The sequence below is a fragment of the Thunnus maccoyii genome, chromosome 14 (assembly GCF_910596095.1).
Source record: "Thunnus maccoyii chromosome 14, fThuMac1.1, whole genome shotgun sequence".
In the NCBI taxonomy this organism is placed as follows: Eukaryota; Metazoa; Chordata; class Actinopteri; order Scombriformes; family Scombridae; genus Thunnus; species Thunnus maccoyii.
In genome coordinates this window covers 31176956-31203606 of record NC_056546.1, presented here as the reverse complement: position 1 = coordinate 31203606, position 26651 = coordinate 31176956, and the positions used below count along the sequence as shown (strand labels likewise).

At 40.0% G+C, this 26651-nt stretch overlaps 1 protein-coding gene across 4 annotated transcripts in view; it reads right to left on the bottom strand.

The window, feature by feature from the left end:
- Positions 1-8412: 8412 nt before the first annotated feature.
- piezo1 (piezo-type mechanosensitive ion channel component 1) overlaps positions 8413-26651 on the bottom strand; it is a 172031-nt gene continuing 153792 nt past the window's right edge. For all 4 annotated transcript variants that reach the window (XM_042433271.1, XM_042433272.1, XM_042433273.1 and 1 more), the window contains 8 exons: positions 24101-24289; positions 23451-23543; positions 22730-22902; positions 17557-17679; positions 17373-17452; positions 16732-16918; positions 9669-9810; positions 8413-9430 (listed from right to left, as the gene is read on the bottom strand). In XM_042433271.1, the coding sequence (XP_042289205.1) occupies positions 9308-9430; positions 9669-9810; positions 16732-16918; positions 17373-17452; positions 17557-17679; positions 22730-22902; positions 23451-23543; positions 24101-24289 (1110 nt within the window). In that variant the 3' untranslated portion in view covers positions 8413-9307. The remainder of the gene's footprint in view (positions 9431-9668; positions 9811-16731; positions 16919-17372; positions 17453-17556; positions 17680-22729; positions 22903-23450; positions 23544-24100; positions 24290-26651) is intronic.

The window sequence follows — 26651 nt, the reverse complement described above, 5'->3', positions numbered from 1 at the left end:
TCTGATGTGTGTCAAAATCCAGTGTTCTGGATTTTGATATAAATTTGAGAAATAGTTTTTCCAAACATTGCCATTCTGTATTGCAATGGTATCTTTATATTTGGTTGAATTCAATTTTCTCCACAGGTTCCAAAAAGAGTTTTGGTCTATTGCCTTTTTCGATTTTGAGTAATTTGTCATCTGTGTATTTAGCCTTTTTTTGTTGATAATTTGCTTGTATTGTTTAAGGGCTATGTGGTATTCATGACATAATTCTTGGTTTTCAGGGTCATTGTGTTTCTTGTTTGACAGGTTTTTGAGATGCTTTCTGAAAAAGGAACATTCACTGTCAAACCATTTTTCTTTTGCTTGCTTTTTGTTTGATTTGGGGTTTGGTCTCTTCATTTTGGGTTCTTATGCCAGTTTTATAAATATATGATTCAAATCTTTTGTGGCCATATTAATGCTTGCTTTTTTTAGGTATTACATAGAAACATAGAAAAGTTTACATAGAAAGTCATCTAGCATGTTTTGGATGTTAGTGATGTTAAATGCATTGGTGTAATCGGTGAGACTTCTCTGTCCATTTGTAGTGTTTTGGGAGGGGTAACAGGTTGTCATCAGCGGTATGTGTCTGGTTATGGGTCTCTATTTTTTTCAAGTACACTGTTAACTGATTGTGGTCTGATATGGGATGTTGTGGTAAAACTGTGAATGCATTTATGTTTTCTGAATGTATATATATGTGATTACATAATCAATGACACTATTTCCCAACACAGAGCAGTAGGTAAACCTGCTCAGGGAGTCACCTCGTGTCCTACCATTAACAATGTATAATCCCAGGGCTTTGCACATTTGTAAAATTTCTTTTCCACTCTTATTCACTATGCTATCATAGCTATGTCCTTGTTTTGTCACAGGGGTTGGTATAGAGGGGATACATCTAAATGATTTTTATCATCTGTATCAATAAAATCATTCTCCTTGCCAGTTCTGGCATTAAAATCCCCACATAACAACACTGAGCCAAGCGACTGGAAGTATTTTTTTCTGGAGTTCATGAAGGTATTCTTCTGAATAATATGGGGAGCTTGAAGGTGGTAAATAGATTGCACACAAATAAATATCTTTAGTGTTTTCAAGAAGTCCTTTGCTGATTTTTAGCAAAATATGAATTTTCCCTTTTTTCACTAGTGATATATAATTGTGATGTTCTCATTTATACCAAATAATTATTCCCCCAAATTGTCTTCCATTTTTTATGTGGGAATATTTTAAGGAGGGTAGACTCAGTTCAGTGTAGTTACTTGGGCAGTTTGGTGTTATTGTGTCTCTATGTTTCATATAAGATAATAAGATCAATGTTGTTTATACTGTTTATAAATTCAGGACTTCTAGTCTTCAGTCCAAAAGTTGTAGAGTTCAATCCCTGAATATTCCAACTACTAATTGAAAAGGATGCTATTCTCTCATTTAAATATGTAGTGTTTCACAATAAAGCATTCAAGATATAACCAAACACATTTGTGTTTCTGTACAGTACAGTACTAAACTGTAACAGTACCAGATGGCTAGTTTAACTTATTAACTTTGTGACAAATTAATAGATAATGTCTCTTAACTGCTTTTGCTCTGTAGGAACCTTTGTTCTGGAAGCAACTGCAGCGTAGGTGTCTCTCTGTGTGGGGAGCTCTTTATGGAGGGAGTATGACTGTAGCAGTGGCTGCTTATGAGGATGATCTTCTTCATGTTGGTAATACTGTTGCTGATTCTGTTTCTGCCATAAGACAGCTGTGATCGAGGGAGCTGCTGCTGGTGAAGGGCCCAGTGTCGATACTGAGGTTGGTGGTGAGGGTATAGCTGCTGATAGTGGGGATGCTGCTGCTTCTGCTGGAGGTCACTCTGGTGCTCCTAGAGAGGCTGGTGGTCTCTGTGGTGCTCCTGGGGAGGGTGGAGGTCTCTCTGATGCTCCTGGGGAGGGTGGTGGTACCTCTGGTGCTCCTGAAGAGGTTGGGGGTTTCTCTGGTGCTCCTGGGAGGGCTGGTGGTCTCTGTGGTGCTCCTGGGGAGGGTGGAGGTCTCTCTAGTGCTCCTGGGGATAACGGGGGTAGCGTTGCTGGTGTTGAGCTTCTCTGTTTAGAGCTGTCTCTTTGATGATTTTGGCAAAAAATTTTAATCCTCTGTGGCTGAGATGGATGTGATCATACAGGTGCTGGTAACTTATTCTACTGTGGTGTGCCACGTTCATGTTAGGGAGTTGAGTATAGCTCCTGAAGATCTCTGAGTTATTGGTGTTGATAATATTATGGGGAATGTCTGATTGAGGAATGTGGATATTGTTACTTCTGCAGTTGGGAAGTCCTCAGTGGCTGTTTTTGCCAGCTGCCATAGTGCTGTGGGTATATCACTGTTTCTCCGGGTGAGGTCATTTGATCCAGTAAGGATGAGGATATGTTCCACACCTACAAACTTTCCACTGGTCAGGTGTTCCATGGCCTTCTCTGTGTTGGGGCTCCAGAGTTTCACAGATTTTTTTCTCTGAAAACAGATGTGTCATACTGATGTGTTTCCCATTGGAGTCTCAGAGAAACAAGATTTCTTTGTGTGTGGATATGTTGACTCTGCTGTCAGGTTGGATGTCAGCAGAGATGTGTGTCTGTTTCTGAGGGCTTTGGAGGGGTGGGTGGGCTTAGAGTCAGAGGGGTAGAGGATATTGAGGAGGTTCAGGGGTTAGGAAGGAGGGGAGGGTTGACTTTAGGGGGAAGTGAGATGATGCCTGAGGGACAGGGAGTGGGAGGGTTAGTAGGAGTGGAGTAGAAGGGGGAAGGGGTTGGTGATGATCCTCTTCCTGTAGTGCTTGCTGTGGTTGATGTTGGTGATTTCCTCTCTTATTGTCCGGACTATCATCCATGATTTGGTCCCGTTGCTGGAGGATCAAAGTGTGGGTCTCATTTTGTGGTTGGTCATTGGTGGTTTTCTGATGCAGGCTGACAAGAGTTCTCTCTCTGAACTCCCTGAATTCTCTGAATTCCCTCTCCAACACTGAAGGTCCTTCTTTGAGAGTCTTTAGATTGTTGGAGAATCTAGGAGTGGTCTAAGGAGAGAGAGTAACTGAGGGGTTGTTGGATTTGGTGAATGTCTCTGTCTTGTTTTTGTGGTCTGCCTCTAAGTGTGCTGATTTTTCCTTCTCTTTCACTTCAGCTTTCATGTTCTGGAAATTATGTCGAAAATTATCCAGGCAGTTTTCTGACACTTGGACTATGACTGTACCATTATGATAAACATTAATGGTCAACATTGGGCAGGTTGTGTCTCCGTCTTCATAGACAGAGATTTGTTTTCCTTTGCTGATTCCATTCTTCTTTGTGTACATGAAGGCTTCTGTGAAAGTTGCGTGCCATGCATTTGGTTCGTGTATGAAGAACAGCAGATTTGTCTTTACTTTTCTGTTTTCTGTTATTGTAAAGTCTGCAATGACTGTCTCAGGTGACTCCTTTAGGATATTTAATTTGAAAGTATTTTTGGCCTTAACAGATGTGATGTGACTTGGATACAGTATCTCACATCATATACTGGGGAGTCAAGAGGCAGGACTCACAAGCTGCAGGTCTTTCGAAAAGACAGAAAACAGAGTGCTTTATTGCATTTCAGTATTGTCCAGCAGAGGGCACCTTAAACCTGCCGATACTAAGTAGGCTACAAAACAGTCATTAGTTTTCATGAGGTGCAAGTGGAAGGGAGCTTTTTCTTTTTCTGACACAACTAAAAGACTTGTACAAAGTTAATACAAAACAAACAAACAAACAAACAAACAAAAACACCAACTGGACAATCACAACCTGGAGCAGAGCCTTGGGTGTGGAAAATTCATGTCACAATGAAAATCAATTATTTCAGTATACAGACTAAAAGCAAAATAATTGTCCTTTTAACATGTGTGTTTTGTATAATTATGACACAGTAAATGCATACAGAAAAAGAAAATGCATACATATAATTTGTATTATATTTGACTTTTTTTATTTAGGCATTGTAAATCTTTCACAGTAAGATACCTGATTAAGGTAGTGTGACTAAAAAAAGTGAGCAAAAGTGGCTGACCGACCTCTTGAAAACTGAATAATTTGAATATGAATAACCTGCTGTGTCCATATCATTATTTGCTCCATGAGTGCAGGGGAAATTCAGTCTCATCCTGAACATCTGAATCATTTCACTTGTGAATGTCTTCAAGGCCATTATGGCCATTAAAGATGGACGAGCTGCCCTCTGATTGATCTGCTGTCCTTTTACCTTATTCTTCCCAAGAGACTTCAAACCAGACATATGAAAACATCCAATTGTTGTCCACAAAGAGGTGTTCTTTTACGCACGATGGGTTTGCTGCTCATCAAAAAGTCAAATCCACCAAGATAATAAATAAATAAAATAAGAGGCAAAGTGATGATGATTTTTAAGCGTTAAAAATCTCAATTTTTCTCAGCTCACTATAGAATGAACTATGAGTGTCTGTTACATAGGGATAAGGGAATGAGGCGTTATTATGGATCCCAACGCATTTCTTGGCAAGACATGCCCTGCGTAGCATTCAAGCGCTAGGAGGAGAAGCCAGGTGTCCATGCTCGTGCCGCTAGCCTGGCCCGGGCCAGAGAATTCTGGCTGCGACGCGGTCGCTGGAGCTGATCACGGCCACCCTACTCAGATCCCACTAGACGCGCCGCAGCGTGTTTCAGCAGCATCCCGGAAGAGGCTCCCCGCTCCACTCTGCTAAGCATACTTGCCTAATCTGTTTTTGATGGGTGCTACGTCAAGCTGCAAAGAGCAGATCGAGCTGGACAGGAAGTCATACAGAGGAACGGCATAGAGCATCCAGTCAATTTTAAAAATAAAACACCCTGTGCAAACTCCCAATCGTATATCACATCACTACATCAACATTATGTTATAACCGGCGGCACCAGGCCAGAAGTCGGTCAGAGGATATGTGTCACCATGGAAGACGAGAGGTTATTCTTGGAAGTGGAAAATCACAAGATTTTATGTCACCACTGCTGCCATGACTGCCCTGGTCCCTGGCCTCCTCTCCATACAGAGGGGTGGCTCTCTTTGCTCTAGTGCTGCCGGAACGAATGCTCCACTTATCAAACGCTCCCGGTGGGGAATGATGCTGTGACGCTTTGCGGAGGATGGAACAAATCGCGTCACGCCGGAACGCGAATCAAGGCGTCAGGAAATAGCAGGCTAGTGGTGCGAGCATGGGTCCCTGACCAATCCTAGCTCGAGGGTCACAGCTAACAGCTAACAGTTTGACTTGTCATAGTAGGAGATTCACGGCTGTTACTGATATGATACCCCAAATGTCCCAGTTAGCCATGACAGTATCACAGGGAGTACGCACAATACCAGAACCTTGAACCCAGAGCTGCTAAATAGGATTCAGCCATTTTATTATTTACTCCTTTGCTTTTACTTCTGTGACATGTTAAGATATCTTCTATCCGACCTATTCTCCCTTCCTGAAACTGATCTTTGTTTAAATATGAAACAAACAAATGACACGATGAAGCCTCATGACCGTTGCTGTGCTTTGAACATTGGGGACATAAGATTGTAATCTTATGTCCCTCTTAGATTTGGATGGGTTAATACACAAGAATTGACTCATTTTCAGAAATCAAGGCATTTATTGGATTAAAGTAGACAAACAATAGACATTTGGCTTAATCACATTAAAACTAAAAAATGTCATTTGAATATCACCATGTGGCACAATAATCACAAGATGAAAGGAGCGACCTGAGTATTGCCTTTAGGATTATGTCTTTGTCTCTAAGTTTGAGGGCGTTATTATTTTAAAAGTACATGGACTCATGTTCATTTTTAATGTGATCTGTTCTTAAAAAAACTTTCTGTTAGACTTGATATTACAGGAAACTGGGGTTTAAAAGTTAGGTAAATTAGGTCATTAGATTCAGGAAGTAGTGCATTAATGCCAGCACTATGAAAGAACTGTATATGGTGTGTGGTCCATTACCTGATAAAGAATCAATCCAAACATTACACGGCCAATCGCTACTAACAGAATAATGGGATTATAAAAATACTGAGTTTTATGTTAGCCAAATGGTAAAGCATCCACAATAACCAGATTGGATCCCAGCTAAGGGTCTAAATTTTCCCATTACTGCTGTAAAGACAGATGGTGAGTGCATAGTGGAAGTGCTCTGCTAAGAGGGCAGACAGAGGGAAAGCTGTCAGTTGTTAGTGATGAAGACTTTGGAATGTATCTACAGGGAACTGTTGAAAAAACAGTGGATATAGTCAGTTAACTCTCTGTTGATAAGAAAATGTGAGGAAAATCCCTACTGTTCTACAGCTCAGAGTCAAACACACACACACACACACGCACACACACACACACACACACACACACACACACACACAAAACACACACACAAAACACACTATGTATAGAGCCAAAACTACACGTTTTAGGAGTCAGGAGTCAGCATTTGGAAAAAATGGTTGTGTGACAAAAAGAATTTCAACTCAAGACAGAGTTGGTGCAATGTCTTTCACCGTTAATAACTAAAAGACGCCAAAGCTGTAAAAAGCCCTTCACTGGTATCCACTACTTGCAATTAAAATGTAGATTTACTCAAATAAATAAATTATCAGTTGGAGTGTCCAAGGAATAAGGCTATATTCTACTAAAGGCATGTAAGTACTCATTTTCAGTGTTTTAATTTGAGTTTTAACCATTGGTGTAGAGGTAACACTACAGCGTGTGGGTGAGGCTGCAGGCAGAAGCAGATGCCGCCTCCCCATGTTTTCCCCATTAACTCCATTATGCAGTCTGCTTGGTGGAGTTGGAAGCCTGACAGATGTAGAATAGGCTACTGTCAGGGCTGGACTCACCAGGCCAGGTTTCAGTGAAACACAGGGCAGCAGTTAAAAAGCCTAAAATATCCCTGCTTGCTCTGTTGAGGAGCAGCAGTTCATCTATTTTGTTGGACAGAGAGCTGACATTCACCAGATGTCACCAATTGATTACTAGATTTTATGAGTTCAAAGGATTGATTCTTGATGATTTTTATTCTTGATGATTTTTGTTTTATGTAAAAGTTGATTTATATATATATACTCTTGGTTTCCTGTGTGAAAGAATGATCCTGTAATGTACATGTTGTTTCTATTCTGTAGATGGACTCTGACAGTCTTTAAATCTGCGGCATTATTTGGAGTGAGCCCTATTACCATCTTCAAAGTGAAGGCAAAGTTCCATATAAGGGGGGATGTCGGAGACAGGCCGTGAAGTGGGCATCCCAAGAAGACGACACCCCAAGAAGACCGTTTCCTCACCCTGTCAGCACTAAGCTGTTTTCTACACATTTGCAGTCAAGGTTTGCTGGATAATATGGCTGACGACTCTCTGCCCAGACAATCCGGAACAGGCTGCACGCAGCCAATCTTCAATCTCATAGGGCTGCCAGGACGCCTGCCATGACTGCCCCCTTCACCGTCAGGCCCGTTTGCGCTGGTGTCTGCAACACGTGCACTGGAACCTGAACATATGGAGAAATGTTATGTTCAGCGATGAGTCCAGATTCTGCCTACGGCAGTTGGATCCTAGGGTCAAAGTGTGTAGAAGACATGGAGGATGCTATGCTGATTGCTGCACCAATAGAGTAACATCTTTTGGTGGAGGCAGTGTGATGGTGTGAGGCGGCATCTCCTTCACTGGAAAAACGAGGCTTGTCATCATTGGAGGCAATCTCAATGCAGAGAGATATCGAGATGAGATTCTGCAACCAGTGGCAATCCCATATCTCAACAGTCTGGGACCAAACTCTATCCTCCAGGATGACAATGCACGCCCGCACAGAGCGGGGTTTATCAGAGACTACCTCCAGAATTTGGGAGTGGAGAGGATGGAATGGCCTGCCAGCAGTCCTGACCTCAACCCCATTTAACACTTGTGGGATCAGCTTGGGCGTGCTGTGCATGCCAGAGTGACCAATACAACCACGTTGGCTGACTTGCGACAAATGCTGGTTGAAGAATGGGATGCCATCCCACAGCAGTGTGTCACCAGGCTGGTGACCAGCATGAGGAGGAGGTGCCAGGCTGTTATGGCTGTGTATGGTTCTTCCACACACTACTGAGGCTCCTGTTAAATGAATAAATTGTTAAATTGCCAATATGTCTTGTTTCTTCAAACTTCAATCATCCGATCCACCAAACACAGAACAAGCGTCAATGACAGAATAAGCTGTCTGGCATTGGCAGAGAAGATTTGACATATTTTTCATGGGTGCAACCCACATACTCAGCTCTGCTGCTCATCCCACAAACGCATGTTCCTTACAAATGTGGCACCATTTAAAAGGGAAATAAACAGGCTTTCCAACAGTATAAGATTTATTGCCAAGAAACATTGTTATAACAAAGAAATAATCTACCAAACACAAATTTCATTACTTTTTGTGCTATGTTTAGACCAGCAAACCTGTCTTCTTGTCTTTGAGAAGCATGATCCACAGCTATCTCACCAACCTGTTTTATCCACCACCCCTGAACCTGGGACCTGTGTTGGCCTGGAACTGAAAGAGCTGTTTTTGATCCAGGTCCAAACTCTATAAACTGTATTTTCTTCTGAGTGGGAAAAATAACCTAAACTGGTGCTTTAAATCAGACCTGTTTTATCAAACTAGGCTCATGATGTAAAGTAAAATTAACATGGCTGCTGCCCACATGTTACTTTTACAATAATTTTAAGTTTTACTGTCAGCATGGCATGTTTTTAAATCTATCAGCATACTGATATAGTAACTGCAGCTGGTTCAACCTACAATCAGTTTCAAGTTTTAGCCACATGTATTTTCGCTTGGGTGGCTCAAATGAACAGAGGGCAGGAATGAAGTCTCTCTTGTGTGACCTTCAACCACTGAGGTCACACACTCAATTCAACCACTGCTTTTGCCTTCCAGGGGCGTTGTGTTCAATCCTGCAGGACAGACATTCAGCTGTTTTCAATCAACACACACACTGGGACAGTAATCCCACTCTCAATAGTTTGTAGTGTAAAATGGTTTGACGAAAGTGCTCAGGCAGCTGTTAAGAATTTGTCCAGCAACAGGAGATGCTTCATACAGTTTGTTTGTTAGAGTACATCTCCTTTCATGTGTCTCCTTTGCTGTAAGTCCAATGTTCACTCGTAAAGAGTGTTCTAAGGAAGCCTTTCACATACTGTTCCCTGGACATCTTTGCAGTCTGCTTTAGATATCACTGTATTCTATTATAACAAAACATAATCAGTTAGTCAATCAGTATCCGTCTTGGCTGTGGATGTCCCTGGTCCATTTGATCATGGTCTCTGGAGATCGGTAGAGGAAGATCAGTTTGGAATAAAGTTCCTCTTCCAGCTCCAGCTCTCCTGTCTCACGCACCTGAAACAAACAGAAATTTTAGTTTGTGGAGGAGGATTTCAAAAAATGATTTTCCAGGACACTTCCAATAACAGGGAAATTGCCATGTGTTTTTGTGGACACATTAGGAGAAGGAGAAAGGAGAAAGCAAGCCCTTGCCAATGATAAAACCAGGGGAATATTCCAGATCTCTCAAGAACAACTTGTTGATATGTGTGTGCAGTATGTGTGTGTTAATATTCACACATTAAACACTGACCAGGAAGATGTCCGTGCAGAGCTTCAGGATGCGGTCCACACAGGGCAGCTCCTCAAACATGATGGAGTGGGAGATCTCACTGAAGAAGCCACGTACAAACTTTCCAATGACTAGGACCACAGACACATACAAACCCATGATCCTGTGAGGAGAGATTAGCAAAGAAAAAGTTTACAATCAAGAAGGGTAAGGAATAAAAAAAGACAATAATCACAATCATTGTTTGAAAAATATTTAATGTGTCAAATAGGACAGTATGGAAAATATCAAATGCAAATCTTGTCTTGCTTAAAAAAAAAATGCAATGTCATAGCGCTGTAATGGAAAATAAATCTGGCATTTTGCTGAATTGGGAAATCACTGATGGAGGGATTGAAACAGACAAATGTAACAGATTCTAAACAAAATCTGTTACAAACCTATTTATGGTAGGATTATAGAAACTTAAAATATAGATCCAATAAAGGTAATAAATCTGAGGTCATTCTAATTAAACCATTAAATTCTACCAGCTATTTTAACAGCAAGCTGGTCTGCCAGGAAATTCAATTTAAGAAAATCTCTCAAATTAGGTCATTTTTGTCTTCTGTCTTTTAATCTATCTATGCAAAACCATATTTCTCGCATGGGTGTCACTTATACCAACAACTGGCAAATGTCAATGTCACTTGTATCAGTTAATATCGTTTACACACACATAATCCACACCATAATCCAAAATAAGTACAAATTACATAAATTCTAAACCAGACATTTTTTTAAAATATTCTTTTTATCAGCATTTAACAGATAAGTACACAACAAGGCAAGGCAAGTTTACTTAGATAGCACCTTATCATACACAGAGGTCATTCAAAGCGCTTTAAAGGCAAAGGAAAATAAAAATAAAAATAGATAAAAGTTTAAAATAAGACATTAAATAATAAAAGTACAGACAAGTTTCATAAAAGTACAGACAAGTTTAAAACAAAGAATTAAATAAAGTACCATAAAAACGGATTAATTAAAAGCGGTGGACATCTTTAGCATAGTTTAAGAAAGAAAAATGGCCCACCAGTGGGCAGCATAATGGCTAAAGGCCCACTGGGCCCATTAACTCTGAGAGTGCCAGAGGCCTACTTGGCTTGTTCTCTGGAAACATATCAGCGATATATTTTGGGAGTGACTTAAATTATTATACCATGATACACTTGTCGGCTGGTGAAAGGAATAAGTTTGGTATCAACAAGAAAAAAATACAAGAATAAGAGTGATGTACAGGAGAAAAGAAGGAAAAGGCTTTTCTTGACAAGTAGTTCAAATTGGCAGGGGTCAAAGAGGCTATATTGTTCAGTGAAATTGTTGACAGAGGTTTCTATCTTGTATAGAGGAGCAACTCTGGATGAGGAGAGGTCCAGTTTGGGCTTAGTCATGCAATTTAAGTCTCCACCAATGATCAGGGCATGGTCATCAACATTCATGAGGGAGGAAAAAAATTATTTAAAAAGTTATCATCCCAATTGGGTGCATACACACAGGCTAGAACACAACATCTACTCAGGAGCTGGCCAGTAACAATGAATCTGTGGTTTGTGTCTGCAATAATTCTGTTTAGATTCAAAAGGAATGTTTTTATATATTAATTTGGGGAGAAATGGTCCACTAGGCGGGATCCCAAAGGTCTGAGAGTGAATGTTATGTGAATGAATGGGGGATATAAGATATATAAGGTGGTACAGACAAGTAACATTATAAGCATGCTTGGAGTGTATTCAACTTGCTACTCTAACATCTTAGCTTTTCCAATAAACCCACATATGGTAAAGAGGGAAAAATAATAGTAATAAACAGTGACCATTTAGGCAAACTAACAAAAGCATTGATTTAAATACTGTCGTTTGAGTGGAGAGAAAGAGAGGTGGTTAAGTGGATAAGGCCAATAAACTCAAACAGGAGAGCCATCTAACAATAACAGCAAACAATTTTCAGTGAGTGTAATAGACCAAACGACCCATATTAATAAAGGGCTATGTACTGTGTTATGAAAAAGACAGAAAGCTATGTTAGCAACACAGTTGTAAAAGATAACATTATAAGGGAAACTTGTGAGATATTTGCACTTTGAACTTGCGCAGCTTTGATATGTTTGTCCATTAAATATCTTAATTAGTTAGCTGTTACTTCACTTGTTTAAGTCAGAGCAAAGCTGCCAACAAACGCCATAAAAGTCATTATGTCTGACAGATATATGGCTTTCAACCAGAAAGTGGGCAATATAGTCTCTCAGCCATTATTACCTGTGGCTCATGGTGATGAGAGCTCATGCATCTTGTGGTGGCTTGAACTGCTGTCTGGCACAGTTGAATGTGAAACAGAGTACCTGGGTGTAACAGTGTTCCAGTCTCGCCTTGTTTTTTTGCTTGAGTGAAGGTAGCCGGTCTGCAAGTCAGATCAATGCAGTGGTCCGGGTTCTTGTTGCCTTTGTATGTCAGGTGACCGGCCCATTCTGAAGAAAGACGGAGTAGTGCTTCTTTGGTCTTGAAATGGTGCAAATGAGCAAACATAACTTGCAGTGGGCCAGATAGATTAGGTGGCCTAAGTGAGTGGTGAGCGTGGTCTACCTCACGTTTGCGAGGAAAGCTTTCTGCTCCACAAATCTCAACTACGAAGGCTTCCATAAACGCAATGGGATGGTTTCCTTTGGCCTTCTCAGGGATTCTGACAACTTGGATGTTTTGCTGGCCAATCCGATTGGGATTGCAGCCTCTCACTCTGAGCCTTTAGGGTGGAGTAGTTGGATTTGAGTTGAACAACTTTTCCGTCAACCATGGATAGGCCGTCTTCTATATCCTGAATTTTCTGTTAGTAGAGACTGCAGCAGTCAGAGCAGGAACCAAGTTGCACAGTTCACTAAGGATTTCTTTCTTCATTGCTGTGACACACCCAGCACCATCATTAGCATCCTTGTTGTTGCTGCTGCTAGCCTTGGCAAGCGCTGGTGGGCTGTGAATCGTGTGTTTGCTGGCGTTGGCTATGGTAGACAGTTTTGCGCTCATTTTGTTAATGCAGGAGGCCAAAAACAAACAAACAATTTAGTATTCTAGCTGCACGTCTTCAAGTAAAGTAAAATGGATGGCAAATATACTGCACTTATATAGCGCCTTTTCAGTCCTCCAATCACTCAAAGCACTTTGACACTTTAAGCCACATTCACCCATTCATGCACATATTCATACACTGATGGCAGGGGTGCCATGCAAGGTGCCAACCTGCTCACCAGTAGGATCTTATCATTCACACACACATTAACACACCGATAGCCCAGCCATCAGGAATAATTTAAGGGGTTCAGTATCTTGCCCAAGGACATTTCGACATGTGGACTGGAGGAGCCGGGAATCGAACTGATTAGTGGATGACTCACTCCACTCCTGAGCCACAGCTGTCCTGTGGCTGTAGCATGTTAAAATTATTGAGAAAACAAGAACGAATATGGAGAAGCCAGCCAAGACAGGCAAGATACTGCCTAAATCAAACATTTAACTTAATACAATGTGGGGCGGCTGTGGCTCAGGAGGTAGAGCGGGTCGTCCACTAATCGGAAGGTCGGCGATTCGATTCCCGGCTCCTCCAGTCCACATGCCGATGTGTCCTTGGGCAAGACACTTCAACCCCAAATTGCTCCTGATGGCTGTGCCATCAGTGTATGAATGTGTGTGAATGTTTAGTTTCCTCTGATGGGCAGGTTGGGACCTTCAGCATATGAATGTGTGTGAATGGGTGCATGTGATTCATAGTGTAAAAGCCCTTTGAGTGGTCAGAAGACTAGAAAGGGGCGCGATACAAGTACAGTTCATTTACCATTTACAATAAATCCACCAATACTTGCACCAACCCATGAACACAACTGGTGACAGTGAGAGCTTAAAAGCAGGAAGTGGTTCGGTGACTCCGCCTTTTATTTATTATGGTAAATAACATAACAAGCAAATATATAAATCAAGAAAGGGCTATATCAATAATAACTGAACAATTCTTGTCTGTCTTGATCAGGGGCATCACTAGGCCTATTTTAGGGGGACTTTAGCCCCCCTTAAATTTTCTTTAGCCCCCCGCAAAATAAATGTACATTATTAGTTTAAATCATCAATAGTTTTTTCTCATTCATTTTTCATTAAAGTCGATTGAAATGTGCCATTGCGTCTCCAAATTCGCAATGTACCTAAAGCCCCAGGTGCTAGAATCTGAGAGAGGCTGCTGCTGGTCTAATCTAGTATTTCCATCGGCTGTGCTGCCCACTCTGCTATTCTTGTACCATCTTTGGTAGAGACCGTAACGGTAGTCGGAAACCACTGAAGTCGTGATAAGATGTTGGCTAAAACTTTACCAAGATAACCATAAAATACAGAGTGAAATAGTAAGTAGTTACAGAGTAAAGATACCTAGGTCCAATATGAATTTGTAGCAAATGATGGTCAATGTAGCAAGCTATCAAGTTGTTACTCGTTTGTTACTTGCTTAATGTTTGCTAACTTTAGGTTTAAGTGAGGAAAAGACAAGAGGATAGGCTATATAACACTAACATTATACAGTAGAAACCGCTTATATAATCACAGTTACAATGATCAACTGCTTATATGGATCAAAAAGCTCAGGACAGAATCATTCCTATACAAATGCTGTTGAAATAATTCGCATATAGTAATCAATAGTCCACTTACAGAGTTCATTGTGGGTCATTTCATACATGAAAACATGGGGGAAAAAATTAGATTACGGTAACTTTTTATTTTTTACCTTACTCCCATGATACACATAATATTGGAATTAGCAGCTGCGGCACCATTATCAGGGGTGTGGAGGTGCAGCGTGTGGGTGTCTTTATTTGTAACCACCGTAAAACAATCAGAAAATAACGTTTTCTTCCTCTCATTCATCGGCTTTCAGGCTACAACTGCTCGCTCTCCTCATGCACTCTCTAGCTTGCTTGACCACTGCTTTTCTCTCTCTCTCTCTCTCTCTCTCTCTCTCTCGCTCTCTCTCTCATCTTAAAATGAGTCAGGAGGCGTCAGCAGTGAAACAGCTGTACTGTATTTTGAAACAGCTACAGTAAATAGTAAAGCTGGCCTTTTCATTACTTTTTCATTAATGTAATATATACACAAATGTCAATTAGATGGTAATCTGCATAAGAAATAAAGAAAAAGAAAAAAAAATTGGTTATAATAATCATCCACTTATAGTGAATTATTTGACCCAGACAGTGTGATCACTATAAGCGGTTTCCACTGTACTAACTAGCTGAGGAGCCAGCCAGCCAAAGTGTGAACGAGCAAAAGAGATAGAAATAATGTTATTGACAGCTCTTTAGATACTTTGCTTTTATATGCCTCTTAAGTATTTTAAAACAATCATATCATAGGCATAGATTATTGTTTATAATCAGTTAATGTCAGTGAAAAGGTCACATTGTGTTGATCATAACACAATTTTATATCCCTCAATTGCTCAACATGTAGATGGATATACGACATTTCTTCAAAAAGGCGGCAGCTCTGCCAAAGGCCAGTCATGTGAAAAGATTTTGCCAGTTCAGACAAATACAAAATTAAAGTGGTTGATCACTAATGAAGCCTTGAGTTTTTGCAAATCTGAGTTTAATAAAATAACATGTTTCTGAAAACAGGCGAGGAGAGGGAGAGGGGGAAGATTGAGCTGACTGACAGGGCTGAAGGAGCAGGTCTAATGGAGGTTAGTGATCAAGAAGAAAGCAAGTGGGAGTTGTTTAAGCTTTCAGTTAAAATTAATACTGAATTTTATGACATAGGCCTATTACTCATACAAGGCATAAACTAGCCTAAAAGATTTTGAAATTTTTAGTTTTAGAGGTTCACACATCAAACATCAGTCTGTGTATGAATAACATACTTAGAACCTGCAACTTATCTAAGAGAGAGGAGATAGCATTCCTTGACTTCAGTACCTTTGCTTGATCTGTGCCTGTTGTAAGTGGATGGATAGCACTTAAGTCATAATAGATCCGTGCCTATTACAAACTATGAAGAGACAGATCTATTGTGTTGATTTTACACCTATTGCTACTCTAAAAATTTATGACAAACAGACATTTTACTTTATTTACTTTTTACTTTTATATTGCCACTTTATATTTTATTTCAGTTGTAAGTTTTACTTATTGCGTGATTGCTGAAATCTGATTTACCAGTCAGCAAATCCCATTATTGTTCTCCAGATATTATTTTTATTCTGTGTTCAGTGTAACGCTTCTCCTCTCACATACTTACAGCTAATAAGATGCTACCAATTCTAACATATTAAGCATATTATTGTGATGACTGCTATTACTTTTCTGCTATCTGTTATAGGTATTGAGTTTTTGGTGGTCTACAGGAGTTCAATTTGCCAACAATTGACAATGAATTTGGGATGCTTTACTAAAACAGACATTGAACAAGTCTGTATGATTTGATGCAATGTCAGCACTACAATTCTGTTGTTATTAATTAAATAAATAAAAAGTGCAGACAGAAGATATCTGACCCTTCCCCCCTGGGTGTGGCTTAGATTAAAAATTCTTGGGTTCAGGTAACACCTGGGCACATGCTAAACATATTCATACATGGCAACACCACCATATGGCAAGTTATATAGCAATGCAATATCTCTTGAATGCATGATTCAATTGCAACCAAATTTGACTGATATATTCACACATAAACACCTATCAGTTCTACACAATTTGATGGCCTTACACATGTAAGTGGTGCTACAGTACAAATACCACTTAAATGACTGTGATCAAAGTTAATTCAATAAAAATGAAACATCTTTGATTGGCAGCAAACAAACATTTTCTTCAGGAAATGTACATTCTAGTTATCTGTATCTATTATTATATTTATCCATTATTATTATTATTATTATTATTATTATTATTATTATTATTATTATTATTATTATTATTATTATTACTACTATTATTATTATTATTATTATTATTATTACTATATGTGTTATCTTCTCCAGTCCATGTACTTGTTATTTATGAGTGTGTGTTTCTCACCCGTATCCAGCCAGGAAGCCCAGGCTTGGTGGACTGACTTTGTCATTGAATATGACCATGGGTAGAACCCCACATGATTCCTTACAGCCTGCAATGGCAATGTCCCACCACTCCTGGTTCCCACTGACATTCAGTGACCTGTCACTCATCAGGGACAGGGTTATATTCAGGTAACCATCTTCATTACCTACAAGACAACAAATCAGCTGTGTTAAAGCAGACACTTTGAAGTGTGAATTATAAATATAAAAGAGATATAGAGAATAGATATCCAGTCTGAGACTATGTTGCTATAATGGTAATTAGTCTATTGGTAATTCTACTTCCATTAGTGTTAATCATTCTGCAAACATTCCAAATAGGCACTTTGCCAACATTGTAGTATTTTTATGAGACAGAATATGGTCTGCGACACCAAGTTAGTCAAATTAATCCAGTAAGAGGAGACCGAAATATTCAAGGACCGGACACCTTTTGTCGGTGATATAATAGCATTTACCAGTGACCTTCCTTATGCTCATTTTGCTGTTACTTCTGACTATCTAGTCTGATCCTGGGAATGGATCTATTTTCTTAAAAAAAAAAAGAAAAAAAAAAAGATGAACTTTACTTCATTTAACAATAACTCAGTGAACTCTGACCTTTATATAGTTGACTGACTGGTTTGGCCTCTGCTCCATTGGGGGCACGGATGTAGTTAGGAAACATATTGGAAACATGCCTGAGAAAAGAGACAATTTATAGTTGTAAGTTACAGCTACCTATAATAAATAAAACACAAAACACTTGTATTCACAGAACCATCCTTCCAGAGAGTGAACGTACACAGGTGTAGTGCGATTGCCAACCAGTAGTGAGGCCAGATCTGCTCTGACTGGGTTCCCAGGTTCCAGGTCAATAGAGTGTTTGTCAGAAGTGTATTCCACAGTCCCCCCTTTACCCAGGTCCCTGTCAGAGACAGAAATTTTCAGAGAGAAGGAGAGACAGATTTAATCAGCTTTTAGAGATGAAAACATTCAGTGACACATCACAGATACCCAGTAATAACACTGAAATAGCAGGAAAAACTTAATTACAGAGAGCAAAACAAATATCTTGAAAAAGCAAAGGCTATCGGAATTAAAAGCTATCCATATAGTGTCTTACATTATCTCACTGGACACTTGTTCTTTCACTTATACTCACTATGTATCATATGTCCAATAGCATGTATGAGCTACAGCCTTTTAAGCCAGCCATTTTAAGGCCAGTATTTATGTTTAATGGGCAAACGACTTTTGGTGTAAAGAAGCCATATCTTTGTCTAAATTAAAATGGTTCATCTTCTACATGGTGGTCCTTTGAGGACATCTCAGACTCCAGCATGTGAGGCCCAGTATTACCTTGACATACTTTGCTCAACTTCAGTCAGCTTCAGTCGGACTTTGTCAGGCTCAGCTGACATTTTTCAGTTTTAACTGAACCACAGCTGTCCAGTTATACTCCATCCAGCTGTACATACTTACTAAGCTTCAGCTATTGTTGTTCGCTTCAGCTGTATGTGTTCAGCTATCTTTGTCAGCTTATGCTGTGCTTTGTCAGATTCAGTTATACTTAATCAGCCTATATAAGTAAAACCTGTACTTTCTAAATTTTAGCAGTATTTTGTCAAGCTCAGCTGAGACTGTCAGAGTCATTGGTACCTTGTCTGCCTCAAATGTACTTTTTCAGTATCAGCAGTGGTTTGACAGCCTCAGCTGTGGCCTGGCAGCTTCAGTTATACTTTGTTAGAGTTTGTACTTTTTCAGCATCAAATGCACTTTCATAGCCTCAGCAGTACTTTGTCAACCTCAACTGTACTTTGGCAGTATCCAGCATCAGCTGTACTTTGTCCGTTTCAGTTATACTTTGTCAGCCTCAGCTGTGCTTTGTAAGCTTCAGTTATACTTTCTCAATATCACCAATTGTTTCTTAACCTCAGCTGTATTTGTCAGCCTCAGTAGTGGTTTGTCAGTTTCATCTGTTCTTTGTCAGTTTCAGTTATTCATTGTCAGCATCAGCAGTGGTTTATTAGCCTTAGCTGTAATTTGTCAGCCACAATTATATTCTGTCTGTCTCAGCAATGTTTTGTCAACCTTGGGTGTACTTTGCCTACCTCAGGTGTACTTTATCAGTTTTAGTTATATTTTGTCAACCTTAGCTGTATATTGCCAATTTCAGTTATACTTTGTAAATCTCAGCTGTACTTTGTCATTCTCAGCTGTTTATCAATCAATCAATCAATCAATCAAATTTTATTTATATAGTGCCAAATCACAACAAAAGTCATCTCAAGGCACTTTTCACATAGAGCAGGTCAAGACCGTACTCTTTAATTTACAGAGACCCAACAATTCCCCCATGAGCAAGCACCTGGCGACAGCGGTACGGAAAAACTCTCCTTTAACGGGTAGAAACCTCAATCAGTCTCAGTGGTGGTTTGTTAGTCTCAGTGTTGCACCCTCAAAACGGACTAGGGCTACTTTCCATTTTCTTGTGACAACTTTTATTTTAGGCTCGGTTCAGTTACAAAGCATACTGTTCATTTTTTCTTAACAACAGAGAAAAACTTCCGGCCCACAACAACAACACACTTTTTTTTAGAATCTCTCTTAAAGGGGCAGCGCTCAAACAAATGCAACTTCCTCTAATGACAAAATATGACACCATTATAGCCATGTGATGCCTAATATGTTAGCAGAAATGTTAATAGAATAAAAGAATATATAAACATCTATAATTCCACTGCAAACATAGATTCAAGACAACCTTTTGCCAGTTGTACCTTTTTCTTCTATGGCGCAACACCAGCTGTACTTTGTCAGTTTCAGCTCTGCTTTGTCAGCTTCAGTTATACTTTGTCAGTCTCAGCTGTACCTTGTCAGCCTTAGCAGTGGTTTTTCAGCTTCAGTTATACTTTGTCAGTATCTGCAGAGGTTTGTCAGCTGTTGCTGTACTTTGTCAGTTTCAGTCAACATTGTCAGCCTAAGCTGTACATTTTCAGCTTTAGTTATACTTAGTAAGCCTAAACTGTGCCTAACCTTTGTCAGCCTCAGTAGTGGTTTATCAGCCCCAGTTGTACTTTGTCAGCTTCAGCAGTGGTTTGCCACCCTCAGTTGTTGTTATAATCCTATGTTTTCCTAACCTGCTGCCACTCTCCCAGTGGCTCTCTCCCTCTTTCCTACTGTGTCTGTGTGTGTGTTTTTGTGTGAGAGTGAGAGAGAGAGTGGAGACAGGTGTGCTGGAGTCAGAGCAGAGCCACACCAGTTGTAACTGATCACCCTTATCAAGCTCTCTATGCATACCCAGCTCTGCCACTACCACCCTGCCAGATTATAGCCTCTGCCTCTGTTACTATGCTTCAAGCCACTTCATCTGCATTTATCCAGTTTTCTTGTTTTTGCCTGTTTTCCTGTGCCTAACCCTGCTTCCTGTCTCTCGCAGTTTTGTCTGCTCTGTCTCCGGCCCCTGTCTCCAGTCACTTGTCTCATCTCGTCAGCCCTGCTTCCTGCCCTGGATTCCTGCTCTTCCCAAGCCTAAGCCTCATGTTCCCAGCCTCCAGCCCAAGCCTCAGCCCCAGGTCCCAAACTTCCAGCCCAATCCTCAGCCTCAGGTTCCCAGCCTTCAGCCCAAGACTTGGCTCCAGTTTCCCAGCTAACTGCCCAAGCCCCAGCCCCAGTTACCAGCCTTTACAAAAAATACCTTGTTTCTATCAAGTCTCCTCACCGTTGAGTGTCTGCACTTGGGTTCACCTGCTCTGTCCCACATAGCAGTTGTACTGTGCCAGCTTCAGTATACTTTGTCAGTATCATCAGTGGTTTGTCAGCCTTAGTATTTGTATTTCAGCCTCAGTTGTACTTTGTCCATTTCTTTGTTAGTCTCTGCTGTACATTGTCAGGTTCATTTATACATTATAACCTTTAGCTATCAGGCTCCTCTCCTGTGGAACCATCTTCCAAATTTGGTCTGGGGGGCAGACATCCTCTCTACGTTTAAGAGTAGGCTTAAAACTTTCCTTTTTGATAAAGCTTATAGTTAGGGCTGACCAGGCCTTGGATCAGCCCTTAGTTATGCTGCTGTAGGCCTAGACTGCAGGGGGACTTCCCGTGATGCACTGAGCTCCTCTCTTCTCCTCCTCTCCATCTGTATGCATTCATGTACCATTAATGCATGTTACTAATTTGGCTTCTTCCCCAGAGTATTTTTTTTGTGCTTTCTCGTCTCACAGGAACCTCCGGGATCCGAACCGTGGGCCTTTGCAGCAGGGATGGTGACGTAGTCCTGTTAATGTCGTGCCTTGAAATCTTCTCCAGCTATTACTGCTATTATTATTATTAGTCATATCTATATTATCATTATCATTATTGTTATTGTTGTTGTTGTTGTTGTTGTAGTTGTTGTTGTTATGCTTCTCTGTGTATCTCTCCTCCTCCCTCTTTCTTTCTCTCTCAACCCAACCTCTCAAGGCAGATGGCCACCCACCTAGAGCCAAGTTCAGCTTGAGTCTTCTTTCCGTTAAAGGGGAGTTTTAAAGTGCCCTGAGATAACTTGTTGTGATTTGGTGCTTTATAAATAAAACTGAATTGAATTAAAATTATCAGCCTTCGCTGTTCTTTGTCAGCTTCAGTTATACTTTGTCAGAGTCAGCAGCATTTTGTCAACCTCAGCTGTACTTTGTCAGCCTCTGCCATGGTTTGTCACCTTCAACTGAATTTTGTATGTTTCAGTTATAAATCATCAGCTTCAGTTTTACTTTCAGCTTAAGTTGTTTTTCTTTTAGCCTAAGCTGTACTTAGTCAGCTTTTGTTATACTCTCAGTCTCAGCCCTACTTTGTCAGCCCCAGCTATCCTTTGACAGTCTCGGCAGTGGTTTGTCACACTCAGCTGTATTTTGGCATCGGTATACTGATATTATGTACACTTTACTTTATAGCCAGTGTTTCCCCAATAATTGTAAAGGCCTGGTGGGCCGCCAGGCCAACAAGAACCCCCACCAGGCCAAGAAAATATTTTTTTAATGTCAAAAATAACACCAAATATCCATTCATTCGGAAATCAATACGCTTTGGGAGCCTCTGTTCAGTGCTGTTCTGAAATGTGAGTTAACCTCTGTGTTGTTGCCTGGGAAACTTGTGGTAGTGTAGCTCCTTTTAAGGAATACAGCAGTGCGTAATATGTGTGCATAGTGGGTGAGTGAGAGAGCAAGTGGCAGAAAAGTGACGATGTATGTGAGTGGAGCAGGGGAAAAGGTTAGCAGTAAGTTGTCAGTCTGGTAGTAAATGTACAGTACAGACTACAGTGTGTCAGTTAATAAATGTTGCAGCTTGTCAAGACCAAGAAAAGTCATGTCTGGTGTTTCCACAAGTGCTGGAAAATTGAAAGGGGTTAGCTCCAAAGTTAGCAACATTGGGTTAGCCTAACCTGAAGAAACTAAACAGAGAAATAGAGAATGGAGAAATGTGTGGCTGCTGAGTCTCCCAACTTTTGCTCAGTTGAGTTTTCCAGTTGTGCAGCAGTCAGAATATCGTCTGGCAGAACCGAAAGAAGAATGGAAAGATCAATATAAAGTTGAGCTTAAAAAAATGCTGATAGAGTCTGAGGTGACAGAACCTGTTGGCTAAAAGAACTGAAATTTGACTGTATTGTGATTCGGCTGCGTTTGTTCCTGACATAGTATTGGTGTCAGCTGGCTTTCTAATTCCTTGTATAATTGGAAAAAAAAGACAAGGACTAATCTGTCACAGAGCTAGAACTGCAGGTTGCATGCTTTGCACGCATCATACAAAATTCCTGTGAAGAGGTGTAGTGGTTTAAAAAAGTTTGTGAACAGCCTCAGCTATCATTTGCCACAGTCAGCTGTTCTTTGTCAGCTTCAGCTTATGCCTTTGTTAGCTGAAAATTACCTGGTTAGTTTGGTGATAACTATGCACTATCTCTATAGTACGGTGCCATTTAGTAACAAGGAGACAAAAGGTTTTACCTTTGAAAGTTCCAGGCCAGACGTAGTGTTAAGTCACCATGGCTTCCAAGCAGTTCTTTAATGACTTCTTGTCTGCTGGGGGGGCTTATCCGCCACACTGATCCTGAACTGCCCTCAATCTTGGCCGTCACAATGTCGTCATAACTGTAGAGAGTGATGAACTGCATGGCTACCTAGATGTGCATACACACAAAAGGGTCCATGAAAAATAGATACAAAGAGAGGCATCAACTCACACACACACACTACTGACCAGGATTTTAAAAGTGGAATCCCCAGTAGAAATTATACTCTTGCATATAAGTTACTCCACAAATTGCTTGAACTGAGAGAGAAAAATGCTGAGCGTCAGGAAAGGCGATTGTCCATTTTTTGTCCTTCCTCTTTAAGAAGCTGTTCAAAGAAAATATTGGATTGAATTTTCAAATCCAAGCAGAAATAAGCTAATTTTGAGTGGAAAAAGTGTTTTTTTTTACACACAAAATGTGTATTGTTTGAAAAATAACCTGTATTAACATCATATGCCACCACAGACTTATGTGATTATTTGTATAGTGTAAAAAAATTATTTAGTGTGTAGTTTCCCTTCAAGAATGACACACTGAGCTTGCCAAAACTATAAAGAACCAGCCCAATAATTGCTTACACCAATCAGCCAGCAGGCCAGTTAGTAGCAGTACATACAGACAGGCACATAAACCAAACTGAAAACAGCACGCACCGCATTGTCTCCAAACTTTTTGGTGAGTTCATCATATCCAGCCTCTGTGAAGGGCTTGATGGACTGCTGCTGCACACTCATGGTGAAAAGGGGCTGGACACACACATAGAAAGAAAAAATACATTCTCATCTTCATACAAATCTGGGATACAGATGTATACAGTACAGATACAGTATGATAATGCATAATATAGAGATGTATAATGCCTAGAGATTTCCCTCCTTCCTGGCAAATGTACTTGAACCTCAAAACATACCACAGAATTGAGTCTCCAACATAACTTAAAACACCCATATCCTTCAAACCCCACAACCCCAATTTGTAACACTGGCTTTCTGTAGTCTCCAATCCCAAAATTAGATAACAATGATTTTAATCTCTAATTGAAAGTCTTACTTGATCTTATATCATTGTGATGCTCAGCAAGCAAAATTATGCATTCAGAAGCCATATCTAAAATAATCCCTGTATAATGACAGCATATACTGTATATTAATTATTATCAACAATCTGCAGATGCGAAATAATCATTAAAATAACTTAACGTTTAGGCTTAGCTGCAGTTTTAAAGTAGTCATAACTCTTATAAGTTGTATTTTTTCTATTTTAAGTGACAGTAGAACAGACTGCTGTATGAAATATTGATCACCTCGTATCCTCCCAGCTTGACAGTCACTGTGACATCGATGGGGTGGTTGACCACACCCACCACTGATCTGACCAATGAAATGAAGAGAAGGGGAAACCATATGATGCAGATCAAGAAGAAGATGATGAGTCCACCCATGCCGTATTTCACTATCTTCTTCTTCTTCTGCCCTTTAGGCTGCGGGTATTTCTGAGGGCAGAAAATATAATTTTTAGATATGCAACTTCAGCAAAAATACAATGTTCAGTATTTTAAAAAAATGTAATGCTTAGCATAATTGGGTAACTGGTAGGCAAGAAACATTTTGACACAAGCAGCGCATCAGTACGATCAGGAAGTAGCAGGAGATGTAGGCACGCAGGCAGTATGAACTGAAGAATAGTCTTTATTTAGCCTCAGGAGCAAAGCAAAACTGAACTGGACAGAATAAAACTTGAACAACACAGAATAAAGGATCCAACAAGACTGAACTGAAACACAGGACTGAAATACCAACAGAACTAACAAGGAGATGATGTGCAGGCGGGGAGATGGGCGGAGAAACTCAAGTAAGGGGAATGAGGAGTGATATTTCACATTAGAAATATCACTAACAATGCATATTATCATTTGGAAAACATTGCCAGAGTGAGACTGTTCCCCTCTCAAGCCAATACAGAGACACTACTGCACACTTTTATTACCTGCAGGATTGACAATTGTAATGCTCTGCTTTCTGGTCTCCCTAAGAAGAATATATTACAACTACAATTGCTTCAGAACTCAGCTCCATGTGTATTGACAAAGACCAGAAAGAGAGCACACATTACACCAATTTTTAAGTCTCTGCACTGGCTACCTGTCTGCTTCAGAATTGATTTCAAGATCCTTTTATTGGTTTATAAAGCTCTGAATGGTCTTAGTCCTACCTATTTATCAGATTTGCTTTTATCCTATGAACCCTCTAGAACCCTCAGGTCTTCTGGTAGTGGCCTTTTAATTATCCTTAAAGTCAGAGCAAAAACTCACAGTGAGGCATCCTTTTATTATTATGGTCCACGTCACTTCTCTATATGGAGAATGTTGATAATTTTAAAAGCAAACTTAAGACCTACCTTTTTAGTCTGGATTTTAATTGAACTTTATTTATTTTATTTATTCATCTTTTATTCATATGTTTTAGTCTGTTTTTACTACTTATAAGTATATCCTTTTATTCTATTTCTATTTTTTTTATGATTGTTCTCCTTTTTATAACCTACTTTTTCTCTCTGGTTTTACTTACCTCAACACATCCTCTCTCGTTTAGTATTTTATTATTTTTATCATTATTATTTTATCTTTATCTTTGATTTCCTTTCAGTACCCTACCTTACATTTCTGGTTTTACTCACTTTAATACATCTCTTCCTTTTTCTGTCTTTCTTTCAGTTTCGTATTGTTATTTTATTTGGCTATTCTGAAATTTTTATCCTACTTCTGGTGTTTCCTCATTGCAAATTCATGAGAATTATGATAGCATTTCCTCAGATCCTGTTTTTATGGAGTCCTTTATTTACATAATCATTTATTGTTTGTGTGTGGATGGGTGGGGGGGGGTTGTACTGTTTTTATTGTGTAAAGCACTTTGTGTTACACTGTTTTTGTATGAAAAGTGCTATATAAATAAAGTCTGATTGAAATACACAGGTACACTATGACCTGCAAACTCTTTTATCTACAATTTCATGATGATGCAGTTCTTCAAACATGGCACACAGAGGTTGTAAATGCAAATTACTCAAATCTATGGAAACAAATGTTAAACTCTTCAGTCACATTTCACCACTAGTGTGAAAGCATACTTCAATGTCCTGTACAAAGGCCTTCTCCTACTCAGTCCAGTGCAACAAACAAGGAAAAAGTCTAAGGGCATTTATTGGACTGGTGGATACTGGCAACTAAGGAACACAGAGCCAGACTGTGAAAGGACAGTTACACTAAAACAAAACAGTAACCATGATTTGAAGCTGAAGCCAATGCTTCCCCTCAAAGTCCCTCAAAGTGCAATGCCACTGATGGCTGCTAGACGCTAACTCCAAAAAATCCCTGGCTCTAAACGTGTCAACTTCTCTCTAGAGGTACTAAGTCAATGATTTTTTTCAACGAGTCATTATGGTCTCAATTGCTAAATTTTGGCTTTCTAATTATTGCTCTGTTAATAAGATTTGAAGACATACTGTAGGCTTTGAGGTCTGCTGTCTGGGCATTGATTGACAGCTATGATTAACAGTTAGCTCACTTGCTGCTCCCCCCAGCTCTGGGACTCGTACTGAGTTGGACTATTGTCACAATATTTTGGTAAGTTTAATGTTGATTACGATGCCTGCCCTGTTGGCACAGTTTAGCTCAAGTAGCTCATAGGCTCCTCTCCTGTGGAACCATCTCCCAGTTTGAGTCCAGGAGGCAGAAACCCTCTCTACACCCAAGAGAGAGAGAGAAAGCTTAAAACTTTCCTTTTTGACAAAGCTTATAGTTAGGGCTGGCTTAGGCTTGCCTTGGACCAGCCTAGTTGTGCAGCTATAGGCCTAGA